Source organism: Artemia sp. Qi Xiang Cuo, chromosome 16, assembly GCF_049724085.1.
Source record: "Artemia sp. Qi Xiang Cuo chromosome 16, ASM4972408v1, whole genome shotgun sequence".
Lineage (NCBI taxonomy): Eukaryota > Metazoa > Arthropoda > Branchiopoda > Anostraca > Artemiidae > Artemia > Artemia sp. Qi Xiang Cuo.
In genome coordinates, this window is record NC_142809.1 from 13,722,770 (window position 1) to 13,738,958 (window position 16,189).

A 16,189-nucleotide genomic window follows, 5' to 3' on the forward strand; every position below is an offset into this window, starting at 1 on the left:
TCAGAACGAGTCAAAAATGAAATAGCTGAAGAAAAAGATATTTCGTTAAAAGAGCAATACAATCGCAATATAAGATGTATCGCAGATCTATATATATATATATATATATATATATATATATATATATATATATATATATATATAATATATATTTATATACAGAAAATCTGTATTTCATATAGATGTATATAAATCTATATATATATATATATATATATATATATATATATATATATATATATATATATATATATATATATATATATATATATATATATATATATATATATATATATATATATATATATATATATATATAAATATACATATATGTCGGATTTGAATTTTACTTAAAAATTTATTATGGAGGGGGCCCTGCAAAAAATTCCAATCGGGCTCTGCACCTGGTCGATCCAGCCCTGATGGGACTTCGACTAAGCCACAAGCTACCAGCCACTTCTACTGAGGGAAAGAAGAGCTAGACTGGATACTAGCGTCTAGGAAAGACAAATAATGGCTCGAAAATGCAAAGTAAGAGAATAAACCAGACTAAATTATTTATCTGCTTGTCATTATTGCAATCGAGATTAATTATCACCGAATTTTGTTGCGTAAAAAATATTTCTGGAACATCAGTAAAGCCTATCAAAAGTTCTATAGCTGAAGTCTTTTCAAGATACAAACTTTGTAAGAGATCAATCATAGCCAGGGGTAAATCTCTAGCATTTTTATGGGGTAGGGGCAAGAGGAATCCATATCCGGATAGTCAAGGGGCACGGGATATATAAAAAATTCTCCGCATTATTAGGGGGGCAACTGCCCCCTGCCCTTTACCCCCTCCACCCCCGCAAAGGACACTCCTGATCCTAGCGTGATTTCTCTATTTTACATTGGCTTATCGTGTCTGGGAATGCTAGATTTCTCGAAATACATGGAGAGAGCAATTAATTAGAGTGTCAACTGCTTCTCCGTATTAACCAGCTAGGTCCAAGGCCTAGTTTCGAAAAAATTTTTGGCCCAAACAATCTGGCCCAGTTCTAGCAATTAAACTTGAATTTAGTGAAAAAAAAAACGCTGTGCATAAATCTGATACAAAGGAGATAGAGAGGCAACTCGTTCTGTCTCCTTTATAAGAAAAAAAAGAATAAAAAAATTTACATTTTCCACTGACTACTACTAATACTACCACTAAGAACTCACAGCAGCACCAAGCCACCTAAAGCCAATACAGCTACGCACGCTGCTCCTCCATCCCAATCTATTCAAAACCTCTCTCTTTATACCCTCCTAGGAAGTTTATGTTTCCCTTAAAACTTTCTTTATGGCATCCTCCCACCCCTACCACGAACAAAACCCAATGAGCCCCCCCCCCCCAAAAAAAAAATCAGTATATGCAGAATATCGTAGTTTCAGCACCTTTTCTTAATTTTCCAGCTAGTATATTTCCCTTGTTGTTCAAGCCAAGGGACGGTAGGTTTCCAATATAGGGGTTTTGGACAAGGCGGCTCTAATAGTTAAAGATTTCATAGAAAAGGTTTTATTTGCAATAATTGCAAAGTTTTGTTTTTCGGGCCTTCCTACTGACATAATATAACTGGTTGCGTTCAAACCTGTAAGTTTAATCAAGAAGCAAGAAGCAGTCCCCCACAACCCCCAGGGCAAGGGTTTTAAGTTATGCCCTGGGGGCATATAAAGTTTTTATAGAAAGCATTGTCGTAGAAACTTCAAAAAGGGCTCATTTGACCTGAAATTGAAATGGCTTGTGCCCTTTTTAATTGTCGAAAGTAATTGGAAGGCAACTAACACCCCTTCCACGCCCACCATTTGCCAAAACATATCCAATCAAAATTTTTAAATAGCCATTTTGTTCCACGCAGTTTAAAGATCAGGAAATTATACCTTTGGGCAGGATCCTCCCCCCACAGTCTTCAGGGCAAGGGTTTTAAGTTCTGCCCTGGGGGCGTCTGAGTTTTTATTGAAATCTTTGTCGTAGAAACTCGAAAAAGGGCTCATCCGATCTGTAATTCAAAGAGCTAGTGGACTTTTTAATGGTCAAAAGTGATTTGAAGGAAGGTGCCCCTCTTTCACGCCCACGTTTGCCCCACACACGTCCAATCAAAATTTGTGAATCGCAATTTTATTTAGTGTTTTGGATTTACAGATAGAAATTATGTTTTTCAGGAGGACACTCCCCCATAGCCCTCAGTGCAAGGGTTGTAAGTTATGCCCTGGGGGCATATAAGGCTTATTACTGAACCTGTCGTTGTAGAAACTTCAAAAATGACTCATTCGATTGGAAATTGAAATGGATACTGCCCTTTTTAATAGTCGAAAGTGATTGGAAGGCAACAAACACCCCTTCCACGCCCACCATTCTCCCAAACATATCCGATTAAAATTACTTCATATCCATTTTGTTCCACGAAGTTTAAAGTTCAGGAAATTATACCTTTGAGCAGGATACTCTCCCCATAGTCTTCAGGGCAAGGATTATAAGTTATGCCCTGGGGGCATATAAAGTTTTTATTGAAATGGGCAACTAATCCCCCTCTCACGCCCACCATTTCCCCAAACACATCCAATCAAAATTTTGAGATATCCATTTTGTTCAACGTAGTCAAAAGTTCAGGAAATTAGGTCTTTTAGGATAAAAACCCCATCAGAGCTTTCACTGCAAGGTTTGTAATTTGTGCCCTGGGGGCATATAAGGTTTATATAGAAAGTTGTTGTAGAAATTTCAAAAGGGGCTAATTTGATTGGAAAATTAAATTGCCCTTTTTAATAGTCGAAAGTGAGTGGAGAGTAATTAACCCCCCTCTCACGCCCTCCATATCCCCAAACACATTCAATCAAACCTTAGAGATAGCCGATTTGTTCGACATAGTTGAAAGTTCTGAAAATTATGTATTTGAATATGATAAAGCCCCGAGAGTCCCCAGCGCACAGGTTGTAAGATATTCCCAGGGGGGATATAAGGTTTTAAATCATAGAGTTGTCTTAAAAACTTCCAAAGGGGCTCATTCAATTGGAAATTGAGAGGGATAGTGCCCTTTTAGTTGAAAGTGATTGGACGGTAACTAACCCCTCTCTCACGCCCACCATTCCCCCAAACACATCCAATCAAAATTTTGAGATAGCCATTTTGTTCAACGTAGTAGAAAGTTCTGGAAAATAGGTCTGTGAGGATGACAACCCCCCCACCCAGCCCACAGGGCAAGGGTTGTAAGTTATCCCCTGGGGCATATAAGGTGTTTATAGAAAGCTGTGGTCGTAGAAACTTAAAAAAGGGCTCATTTGATTGGAAATTGAAAGGGCTAGTTTGTTTTTTAATAGTTGAAAGTGATTGGAGAAAGACTAACGCCCCTCTCACGCCCACCATTTTCTCAGACAGATCCAATCAAAATTTTTGAGATAGGCGTTTTGTGTAACGTAGTTGAAAGTTCTGGAAATTAGGTCTTAGGGGATGACAACCACCCTCGCAGCCCTTAGGGTAAGATTTGTAAATTATTCTCTGGGACCATTGAAGGTGTTTATAGGAAGTATTGTTATAGAAACTCGAAAAAGGCTCATTTGATTGAGATTCGAAAGACCTAGTGCCCTTTTTAATAGTCGAAAGTAACTGGAAGGCTTGACATTTTTATAGTAAAGATCGATGTGGATATAATGTATTATTTTGTTGTTGTTGTTGTTGTTTAGACCAGGGCACTTTGTATCAAAGGAGTTGTCGTAGGAACTTCGAAAAGGGCTCATTCGATTGAAAATAGAAAGGGCTGATGCCCTTTTTAATAGTCGAAGTGATTGGAGGGAAACTAATCCCCCTCCCACGCCCACCCTTCAATTTGCCGTTATGTTTAAAAACTAAATGTTGCCTAAAGATTAAATCAAAATGCACTATGTTAATGCTAATTCCCAATAAGGCATCTCAGGAGTATCTCAAGAACGACTGAGGGTAATATGTTCAAACTTTTGGGGCTGCTTCTGCTCTTAAAATTTAACCAAATCAAAATAGCGTAAGTGTATCCAAGCTATAAAAGAAAATAAACAGATTTTTTTGCGAATGGTATCAAGTTTTCCATTTCAGGTCAACCAGAAGAGGTATGAAACTAAATATTACACAATACTATTTGTGTCCAGATTTTTCAAGAGGGTGTATGTTGCTAAAAATTGCTGAAAATTTTTCTCCAGCATACAAATAGCAGGCCAAACTATAAATTATTAAAAAAACGAAAAGATTTAAAGTATTATTTTCTTTTTCTCTGAAGACTATGCCAATATAAAACTAATAAAAATTAAATAAAAAAAAACTTTTGCCACAAAATAAGTTTTTCAAAGAAAAGTATAGAATTCCATTTAACAAAAAATGAGAAAAAATAAAATAAAATAATCTACCAAGTGTGAAACTACCACAAATCAGCATCGATAAATAAGTTAAACCCAAAACGAACAGAAATTACAATAAATAACCAAGTCAAACTCAAAACGAGCAGATATTAACATGAATTGGGCTCAAAACCCCTATGCCTTCCTAAGGCCAGAACATAATTTGCACTTTACTGAAATAAATACAAATGAATGTACATTGTGAGTTTAATACAAATATACAGATATTTAGTAATCAAAATCTTAATATTATTTGATTTATTAAAGTTATAAAAATAAAACCATTTATATTTTTTTCAGCTTAAATAGAAATATTATGTTTCTCGCCAGCAATTTGTTGCATCATCCTTTTTCAAACTTAATTTTGAATTGTTAATTACTTACGGATTATTACACAAAAGAATATTTATACGTTTACTAGAAGTCAAAAAGCTTAAATATAACATTAAATCATAGTTAAAACTTAAAGTTACTTCTAAAAAAAACACAGTATATACACGAGCATTGTGTAATAAACTTACACGAGCGTTGTGAAGTAACAAAACTTAGATAGAACATTAAACTACTGGTTAAAACTTAAAGCATTTGGGAAAAATAAAACACGGTATACACTAGCATTGGAATTAATTCCAATTAGTGCTTTATTAATTGCTTATAAAGTATTAATACAGAATACTTCTTGAATGATACAAAAAGCAAAAAAAAACAACAAAAATACTCACCATATTAATTCAATATACTTATACTGATAATTTAAAATGACATAAGTTATGTTTTTACATAACTTTATTGGTTAAACACAAAAACTTATTATGTACCCTTACAATTTATTTATTTTCTGCAATATTTATTCGTTGCACAAACTTTAAATAAATCCAATTAGACATATAATCAGATAAATCTCTAGCGAAAATACAGCCTAGAAATCTATTGTTTCCTCTTTCTCTTATACAGCTAAAAACAAGGCTTTTTTTGGAAAGTGGGTTAAATACAGTTCTTAGGGGCTATTCACTCTTTTTGTAACATGATTTTACAAATATTGTATCATCTATTTATATATGAAGAAAAAATGTACCCTAACAAATAGATTTATACCTTATCACAGAGAACTGTGACTAGCCACTACTTAAAGGCTTAGCAACAGTTCTTACAACTAAAATTTATACAGTTGCAATTCTATACGATAAAATTCCATATTTATTAAAGGTTAGCAAAATTCATTTATAACTATATATTTCCTCACTAACATTTGTTACCGCTATATACATTTCCATATACGATTATACATTTATTTTTCGCGTTTTTTTTTAATCTTTGTTTTACAACTTTTCTTTTGTTCTACTTCGAAAAAAAAACTTGTGTTAGTAACTGTTTTTTAGCTTACTCTATGTCGGTCTGTTTATTCAAACTTTTGAGCATTTTAATTTTTGTCGAATTTCAGGTACTTGAGACAGTTTAATAACTCCTTCGCCTGTAATCTCTTTTTTCAGCTTTAATCCACTTAAGCCAGAGTATCTACAGGAAGTACAAAACCTGGGCCTCCCGACGAGGTATGGAGACGATAATGAATTCGCTGTTTCCATTCAAATTCTATCTGTTCTTGCAATAGTGCCCTTTCCGTAATTTCATTCTGCATTCACGGCTGTCGTAAGCAAGCTTACTGACAATATACTTGCGCCAATCATCGCCTACTTTGAAGATAGCTACATTGGTAGAATGATAAGATAAGATAAGATTTTATTGCTGAAAAATGGCTATCACAAGCCCAAAAGGGCCGAATTCGCACTTTAGCGTCAAATACAGCGAAAAAAGAATAACAAAAACAAACAATCACAAAACAACAGCAAATTATAAGAGGGCCAATGTCAAATACGTAAAAATGTTAAAAACAAAAACAACTTACAATTTGAACTAATAAAATTAGAATGCCAATGTTGTCAGAAAAAATATAACAACGTCAAACGTCAGCAAAAAAAAAAAAACATTAGTTAGTTGGTGACTAACAAACATAAATATAAAACCCCCAAATTTGTAAAATGGGCATTAAATTAATAACTAAAGGTAAGGAGCGAGTGAGGGGGGGGGGGGGCAGCGGAGATTCAGTGGTTGAAAATGTCAACTATGTAAGGGATAAAAGTTCTTCTATATCTTTTCGTGCAAACTTTTATTGGGGCGAGAAGGAGGATTTTTGTTGACACAGAACGCGGGAGGCGGGGTCGAAGGGGTGAATATTGAACGGGGAAAAGGGGAGTTGTTCAAGGGGTATGAAGGGCATTGTTAGCAAAGTACAAGGTAATTTTTGATCTCCTTCCCTTAAGGGTGACAAGATTAGCTCTCCTAAGAAGGGAAATATAAGGTACTTTACCCTCGTTGAAGATAATTCTTAGGCACCTTTTTTGTACTGCCTCTATTCTATCCGACAATTCAATGGAAATGCAAGGATGCCAAACAGGACAGGCGTACTCAAGGGTTGGGCGTACAAATGACAGGAATATCCTCAAACAGTGCTATTTAGGACATTTAAACTTTTTGAGGAGTTTAAGGAGGGAAAATGCGGTATTTGTATGTTTTAAGATGTTATTAATATGACAATCCCATTTTAAGTCGCTTGAGATGGTAACGCCCAGTAATTTCATAGTTGTAACGGAAATTTCAGGGGGGATTGGACAGGAGAAAGAAGGAGGAGTTTTAAGGAAATTAATAGTAAGAACAGTTGACTTTAAAGGGTTGACTTTCATATCATCAGTAAGAGCTTCGGCTGATATCCATTCCAAGATGTACATTGGGTTGCTTTTGGAATTTTGGGAACATGTCTCTAAGACAGTAAGATCATCAACGAATTTCCATCTATCCAGGAAATAAACACCAAGGTTATTTATCATTGTAAGAAATAAAATTGGACCTAAGAGGGTCCCTTGGGGCACACCATTATAAATTGGGAGGGGATCAGAATATACATTCAGGTATTTCCCGACTTGCGTTCTATTAGAGAGGAAGGACGCAATTATTCCAATCAAATAAGGGTCATCTTGAAAGTCATTAGATAGCTTTTCTAATAGTATATTGTAGTTGATTAAATAAAAAGCTTTTTGCTAGTCAACAGGAATAACATCGAGCCAGGTATTGGGGTTTTAGAGTGTGTCACATATTGTGTCCATAAGGTGAACAAGATAGTGGGTAGTAAATGTAGAGCGTAGGTTTCCGAATTGTCTTTGGTCAACATTTAGGATTATTTTTACTTTCAACCACTCAGCTAAAAAGCTTTCATATAACTTCGAAAAAAACTGGAGTATGAGTAATGGGACGGACACCATCAAATCTTGATTTTTACCTTTCTTTTTTACGGGAGTAATAAAACCTAATTTCCAACAATTTGGAAATTTACCAGTAGAGGTAATTTCATTAAAAAGTATAATGTTCTTAATTTTTGCCTCTACATCCGAGGGCGAAATAACGGGAAAATTGAGAGAGCACAAATTATACGGAGTGTCAAAAGAAAGGGGAGGGAGGTTCTGAACTATGGAAGAAAGAAACCTGTTCAGATCGCGTGGAAGTAGGAGAGTACCTTGCAACTTTCCGCCCCGTGAGTGGAATATGTTTTACAGAGGGAAAGATGAACTCCCCAGGACAAACAACAATGTTGAAGGTTATCATAGAAGATTGCAGTCTTCAGTTTCGGCTCATCACCCTAGTCTTTGGAAGTTCTTGGACATCCTCAAGTGCGAACAGGCCCTTAACAGGGCGGTTGTGATTCAATCAAATGTGGTGAACCAATGAAGAAAAAGTGTGTGGATTTAAATGCCAGAATTCTACGACAGATGGAAAACTACGGGAACGTCGGGACGCTGGAGTACCTGAGGCTTATTGCAAGAAATATTAGTTTTAAAATGTACCGTTTTAACCGTGTATGTATTACCGTGTATAACCAACTATTTACTTGGCAATTAAAAAGTGTACTCCACTCCCTCTTATATTTTAGGCTGCCGAGAAACAAAAGAATCTTGCAGCAATTTTCGAGCCATGGGCGACATCCGATGCAAATAAGTCTGAGGCAAGGGTAGTCTCCGTTGGCAATTATTTCCGAGAAGGGGGGGAGAATTTTCAACGGGGAAAAATACGGAGGGGGACATCTCCTAGGAGGGGATCTACTAGGGGAAAGTCTCCAATGGGGAAAAATTTCCGGGGGGGAATTACCGGGGGTAATTTTCTCGGAGGAAAATCACCCAAACCCGGGAGTAACTAAATAGTCAACCACTCCTTAAACAATGTAGTTGTTACAATACCTTATATGCAATATTATTTTATTTTTCAAAAAGTAAAAGCAACAAGCTATATTAAATGTCTTTTCTTTTTTCTTAGGAGTCAATTGTAGTGGACAGATTGATTCAGCTAATGATATTTTTTCTAAATGAAGAGAACTTTGAACAATACTTTAGACTCAATTAAGTGAACCTAAAGTGAGCTTGGGTGTAGTGAAGTAAGACTTTTGGTCGGGTTTTCTCGTATTAAAAGCTCACAGGAACTTGTACTTGCGTGGTATAGGACACGAAGTTGTGATAGGTAATATTGAAGTTAAAATTACCAGAAAAGCTTACCCCAATTCTAATCAGTCTTGAATAGGCCAGACAGTCATGCCAGGCCAGCCAAGATTCATACAGGTAAAGAAAGCCCAGGTCAGGCACACCTTAAGCAATACAGCTCTTATATGGCTTTTTGTACAAAGTGACTGTTTTTTTTTAAGTAATACCAAAAATCAACATTAAAAGTTTTTTTTAATAGTGCTGTCTATGATAACAACACCCAAGGTATAAAAAAAAAGAGGAACATACAATAGAAAAATGAACGAAATGGGACAAAAAAAAGTAATATAAAATGAACAAAAAAAATACAATAGAAAAATGAACGAAATGGGACCAGTTTCCATTGGCCAATCAATCAAAAAGCTTCTATTTATCCTGAATTTAAATTAGAATTCATCCCTTGATTATGTGTCTTGCTACACACCTAACTCATTTCAGCTTTTTATCCTCATTCAACTCTAGTCTACACAAACTAAAATATTCGCCTTTACTCAGACATGTAGTTAATTTCTTTTTTTTTTTTTTTGTCCTAACCAGAATATTCACCTGATATATGTACTTTCACTTCTCTGGAATATCTGTCTGGCTCGTGTTGCTCCGACCAACTTTTGCCGAAACAAACTATCTTTATAAATATATTATTTGTTGTTAGCACTATTAAAAATATACATATTATTATGCTTATGAATCTTTAGATTATAGAAAGTATTATAAGATGCAATGCAGTCTTTAGGCTATATATGAGCAGCGTATTTCTATCGATTTTTTCAAACAGTTCATGGTAACGAACTGTGAGTAAGGAGCGAACGGGTTCAACAGTAACTAAACTTTAAAAAACGGAATTTTGATAATATTAGATATATCAAAAGAATCAGATTCTTATGTTTATTTCAAATGTATGAGTTTTATTAAGCTTAGACTCGCCCATCAAAGGTTTCGGGCAAGAGCAAATTTGCCTTATTTTCAAAAAATCGGGAAAACACCCCTTAAAAGTCATTCAATCTTAATAAAAATAACGCCATCAGATTCAGCGTATCAGAGAGCCATTATGTAGAGGTTTCAAGCTCATGTCTGCAAAAATGTGCAATTTTGTATTTTTTTTTGCCAGAATAAAGATCACGGAGGTGTGTTTATTGGTTGTTTTGTTGTTTGTTTTTTTTTAGTTTTTTTTTCAGGGGTGATCGTATCGACCTAGAATATCGGGAGAGGGCTCATCCAAATGGATATTAAAAGTTCGAGTGCTATTTCTAAATGACCAATAAGATTGGAGGATAAGATATGCAACAACCAAAAAAGGAGAACAATAACCAAATAACATACAAGATAAAAAAGAGAACATACCTAAGGCCTGGGAGTCAAGGCGTAGAGAAGAGAACCATACATCATGAAATAAACACTCAGGGGACATCAACTCCTCAGAAGAAAAGGAAAAAAAAACATTGTTTGTTTTTTAAATAAAATTAATAAATAAAAAACCAAATGCTGTTCTGTTTGATTCTTAACTGAATGGTCTTTAAGAATCCTTTTAAAAGTCTCAAACGAGTGGCATCTCTGTACTGAAGAAGGTAGGGAATTCCAGACCTGTTGACAAGCAATGAGAGGATTGAAATCTGATCGCATAGTATGGGTAGGAGAAATGCAGGTATTAAATAAAGAGCGAAGGCTATATGAAGCTTAATCAGAGATAAACGCATGAGTTTTTCAAGAGATTTTGGTAGATTGCCATGGAGCTGATGAAAGACAAAAAAAGCAAAAGAAAGAATGTGAATAAACTGAAAAATTCAGAGCGGTGTTGGTGAGGAACGGTTGTTGACCATAACCAGACACCGTGCTTTATCATGCATGAAAGAAAGCGACCGCAGTGTAGAAGGAAAAGTAAACATCCATACAGTGAGGCAATAGGAAACATATGACTGTACAAGGCAGAAAAAAGAAGCTTCAGAATAGATCCAGAAAATGTGTGTCCAAGTTTTCGAATGATATCCTGGGTCTGTGAAACCTTAACCCTACTCATGGCTATATGGTTTTTAAACGAAAAATTGTCATCAAGAAGGATACAAAGAAACCAGACCATCCTGTTCTCTGGTCTACACAAAAAGCCTTGTGACACCTGAAGTTGTGTAAGCTGAGGAAAAGCTATACCAATTCGAGAAAAAATAAAAAAATGTGACTTACCTTTCAAGGCCAAGAAATCAGCATCAAACCACAAAATAACTCTCTCGAATATTGCCACAACTTTAGACTTGATATCATATTTCGTCTTCCCAAAAGTCCCAAGACTGGTGTCATCAGCAAAAGCAACGAAAAAAATCTTCATTAGAAGTAGTATTAGAACACGAACGAACATCAGGATGACACAGCTAGCAGCATGCCACAGGCCTGTTGTTTTTAACTGCCGAAATCACACCATTAACATAAATCAGAAATAAAACTGGGCCAAGAACAGATCCTTGAGGTACGCCATAATCTACTTCAGAAGGGCTCCGGAAAAGCGGATCAATTGAAATAGGCCTACCAGAAAAATAAGATTCAAAGCAAGAGAAAGCATTTGATCTTATACCAATATGGTATAGTTTCCAAAGAAGAATCAAATGAGTCAAGGAATCAAAAGCTTTACGAACATCTAAAAATAAAGCTGCCGGTATATGACCAGAATCTATTGCCGAATGAATGAAACCCAAGAGAGCTGTGCAAGCATGCTCTGTAGAGTGATTCGCTCGGAATCCGAACTGGAAATCATGCAAAAATTCTTTTGCATCCAGAAAACTAAGAAGCCTGGATACCATAGCTTTCTCAAAAATTTTGCTGAAAACAGATAAGAGAGAAATTGGCCTATAATTAGAAGGATCACTCCGAGAACCACCTTTATACAGCACTATAACCTTAGCTCGCTTTAGAGATTCAGGGAAAATTCCTATCTGGAAAGACAGATTGACAATCTTAGCCAATGGTGACCGAATAGCTTGCAGAATGGCACGGATAACCCTTGTAGGAATTCTGGCTGACCCCGAAGAGGATGATCCTTTAAGATTATCCACGATACGAACGATCTCAAACTCAGAAACAGAGTTCAAGACCATTGAATTTAAACATGAGGGTCCAAGATAGGCTCTGAAATCACAACGAGAAGTAGAAGATCTCGCAGAAGAAACACTCGTCTTCCGTATGATAGCCAAATAAGACGTAGGCTCTATCTGAACGACTTGTTGTCCTGGAATAGTTTCATCATTGACTATCGGCGTTGTTGGAACTGAAGGTAGAGGAAGAGAATACCATGAGAAGAGAATACCATGTCTTCCTAACATCCTTTTCACATTCAGAAAGTTTCCTATGATAATACTGAGACTTAGCCTTCCAACACAGAGAATTAAATATACTCCTATATGAACCTTTGATGATGAGCTACAGATGATGAAGCCTTGTAAAGCTTCCACAAATAATTTTTCCTTTTCCAGCTTTTATGGAGACCTAGAGTCATCCATGGATTCAGCGGTGCTATCGGTCATGAAGTATGGGGCGCTGGACCCTGATGGCAAACATCTAGAATACTTTATTTCACTAAATCATAAAAGATATCAAAAGAGTGGTTAAAATCTGAGTCAGAAATCAAACTATCCCATGGCTGATCAGTCAGACGGGAATTAAGTAGACTCAGCTCAGTATAACCAAAACGGAAAAATGGGAGATTAGATGGTGATGCTATACGCTGCGCTTGATCAGCGCTCTTATATCGGGAAATAGCGGGAAAAAGATCAGAAATACCACTAACCAGCACCGAATTGTCTGAGACATCCAGTGACGAAAATATATTATCAATAAGAGACGCGCGCGTCTCAGTAACTCGGGTTGGTATACAAACTGAAGGTAGAGCTCCCGAAGAGAGCATCATCGACAAGAAATCTATAGCTGAAGCAGAATTTTGATCCAGCAGGTTTAGGTTGAAATCGCCCATAAGGATTAGTTCACAAGGAAGCCTTTGGACTGAAACGAAAACCTCTTCCAGAATTTTCATAAACGAAGGAATAGATCCACTAGGAGACCTGGAAACCAAACCCACAGCTAAATCCTTACACCCTGTCTTAATCTAATAAAAAGGGATAGAGATTCCTTCCTCAGTTCTGCTCAAATCACTTCGGGCATTGTATGCAAGACGGTCAGCAATATAAAGGGCAAGCCCACCTCTCACCATCTGTTTCCTGTTCAGCCTCTCAAACACGAAAATACAATACATAACATTTAAAATGTTACGTATTGTATTTTGTTGGCTTAGCAACGCTTCCTGACTAATTAGGTCCTTGCATCTGCAGTGTGTTGCAACAGCTGGGTTAGAACTCCGTATTCTGTGCTACCAAGCTGAGATAAAAAAAAAAAAAAAAAAAAATTATAACGTCACTTATATCACATTTTCCTTCCTGAGAAAAGGAAATTTTCTCTTCTTTTGAGAATAAAACAAACGCTGTCCTCTCTGAATCTTCTCGGTCCAGTGAGGGTCATCCATGCCAAGTTATAATCAAATCATTTTTTTATACGATTTTGGTATTATACTTCAATTTTTTAGTCCTCATTATTCATCCCTTGATTTACTCAGACTTGAAGTTAATTAAAAAAAAAAATTGTAATAAAAACCTCTAGATTTTCCCCCCTTTACAGGCCAAATGTGCTATTTTCAGCAAAAATTGATGCATTTCCACTTTTTATTATATTATCATTTAAAAGTTATGACGGTAATTCAGGTAAAACAGCTCTTCCAGTGTCGAAAAAAGGGAGAAAATAAAACTATCTTTTAGTCTTTTTCTTGCCAAGACTGGTATGATTTGGGAGTCTCTCTCCCACAAATATTTTAGCCCAAAAGCATATAAGTTGGTATGTGTACAAACTGGGATCATGCAATGATTGTCAGTCTATGTGAGTCGTATGTCAATTTAGACCCGTGTATCCACAAAAACATCCCTAAGTTTCGCTTGCGTCACTGCCAACGTTTAAACAGAAAGGCAAGAATATTTCAGATTATTTAAACCGGAGTTATGAAGGGATCTTTGATCCTTACGCTTGGGGGCAAAACGTAAGCCGAAGTATCATCCATAGTACTCCCTCCATCTTTTTGCTAAATTTTTGCTGAAAGACAAACAGTTTGTACCTTGTTTGAAGCAGTCTGTCCAGATTCTTCAACTTTAAATTTTTCGTGATTTATGTTACATGTAACAAGGTGCAAAATATCTGCTCTTCTACAGAAGCTTGCGGTGGGATGACTAGAAGGCGATGGGCAAAATTTATACCTCCACCGATATACATCGAATATATCTCTACGATTCCACTTAGAACAAGGTGAGCTTCCAAACCTAAGTCCTTCATGATTATTGTTCAAACAAAATGCAACAAATGTGCCTTTCAACTGAGAAGTTTACGGTGGGAGGGTTGAGGGCTATGACCCCATGAGCCCAGTGGGAGGCTAGACTGTATTTCTCCGATAATATAAGTTAAAAGCCTTTACAATTCCGCATCATACAAGGTACAAAAAGCCTGCCTTTCTGCGACAAAATCATCAGAGATGGGTAGAATGAATAGGATGTGGGAGGGGCAACAAGCCCACCTTGTGCCTTTAGCTTCTTTGCTGCATTCTTAATATACTTCTCTGCTTTATGTCTTAATTCCTTCATTTAAAATAAACACAGACACATACAGTCTCTGTACAGAGTTCATAATTTTGTTGATATACTTTATTTTGATTTGATCTGACATTTTTCTTAAATCAGGACCACAACTTGATTATTCTATTCAACTAAATACATTATTAGCCAAATATGATAAATCCCATCGTAAAACCCGATCACCGCTTCTTTGACGACCTAGATCAAGGTGTGAATTCAATAGCGACAGAACAATGCTAAATTCGTAATTTAATGCACCGTAGAAAAAAGACATAAAAAATTTCACAGCTTAACGACTGACCTCGTTCTTGGTTGGAACTGAACAGTAACAGCTTTCAAAAAATCTTCTAAAATGAGAATATCCAAGGCAAGTTTCAACTGAACCCCATTTAGTAGCCAATCTTTTTTTAGGGATCCATGATATTCCCTTTCATCTTCTTCCGTGAAATAGTTTCTTACAATCTAGATTAAAGTCGATAATCAATCGTCTTACTAAAAATCAAGAAATATGAAAAAGTGGAGTACAATAAAGAAGAAAAAACATAATAAACTGAACAGGAATGCAATTCTTCATTTTTTACGCAAGATCACTTCAGACCAAATCAAAAATAAATTATGCAGGTCAATAGACGTTAGTTTCAAACACATTTTATAAGTCACCTTTAAGGCAAAACCATTGACGTAGTAAATGATTAATACATGCTTAAATATAGGCTTAATATATGCTTAAATATAGGCTTAATAAATACACATAGTATAGGCAGAATCCATGCTGCAATGATCATTAATAACCTTTTGAAATTCCTATTTACAAAATCGTTTCTGCGATACGATTTTTTTTTTGTATCTTAAGAGCCATTATATATAGAGAAAGAGATTAAATGGGTTAATATGTTGAATGTCATAAGAACTTTACAATGACTTTACATTACAATAATATGTAGCCTTGGATATTAATATACAGCAAAAAGTAAATTAGCGCATGAAGTAGTCCTGCCACTCAAGACCATATCCAGGGGGAATGATGGTGGTGTTTCACCAAATTGACACTCCCCCCTGCAGAAATATCTTTTCCGTCTCGTAAAATGTAACAACAATGAAGATAAACTAATTTTTTCATACTTTTTTGGAAAAAATTGCAATCCCCACCCCCCGAAAAATGCTGGCTATGTTCCTATTGTCACCCTTTAAAGAGGAGGTTTATTTTCCAAAATCTAGGGGGGCAATTGTGTTGCCTTTTTCAATTTTCCAACGAGAATACAAAAAAAGGTCTTTCTCGATGAAAATACCTTAAGTATTTTTCAAATTTTTTGAGTGAAAGACTATACAGCATAGCGTGAAATCTGATCAAACCTTCAAGAGCTCTATTATGCAGGTCTTTAGTTCTTATATTCAAATTTTTTTAACTTAGGACTTCTTCCAAAAAAGTTGCTGACGGACATGAATTTATTTACTAGTGTTTCTATCATAGTTTAATTAATTACATCTTTGGACTAAGTCCTTGGGACTTTTCTTAAATCGAGCCCAGTCCTAGAGCATAAAGAGGTACAAGAAGCCAAGTCCTGGGACAAAGAAATTGAC

General features: G+C 35.9%; 1 protein-coding gene across 2 annotated transcripts in view; it reads right to left on the minus strand.

The window, feature by feature from the left end:
• Window positions 1–14,823: 14,823 nt before the first annotated feature.
• The window catches only part of Polr3C (RNA polymerase III subunit C), a 112,663-nt gene continuing 111,297 nt past the window's right edge, over window positions 14,824–16,189 (minus strand). Inside the window, exon 10 of one of the 2 annotated variants that reach the window (XM_089102267.1) lies at window positions 14,824–15,070. In XM_089102267.1, the coding sequence (XP_088958393.1) occupies window positions 14,891–15,070 (180 nt within the window). In that variant the 3' untranslated portion in view covers window positions 14,824–14,890. Of the gene's footprint in view, window positions 15,101–16,189 lie in introns of both variants that reach the window. The other variant, XM_089102268.1, reaches the window with a different exon arrangement.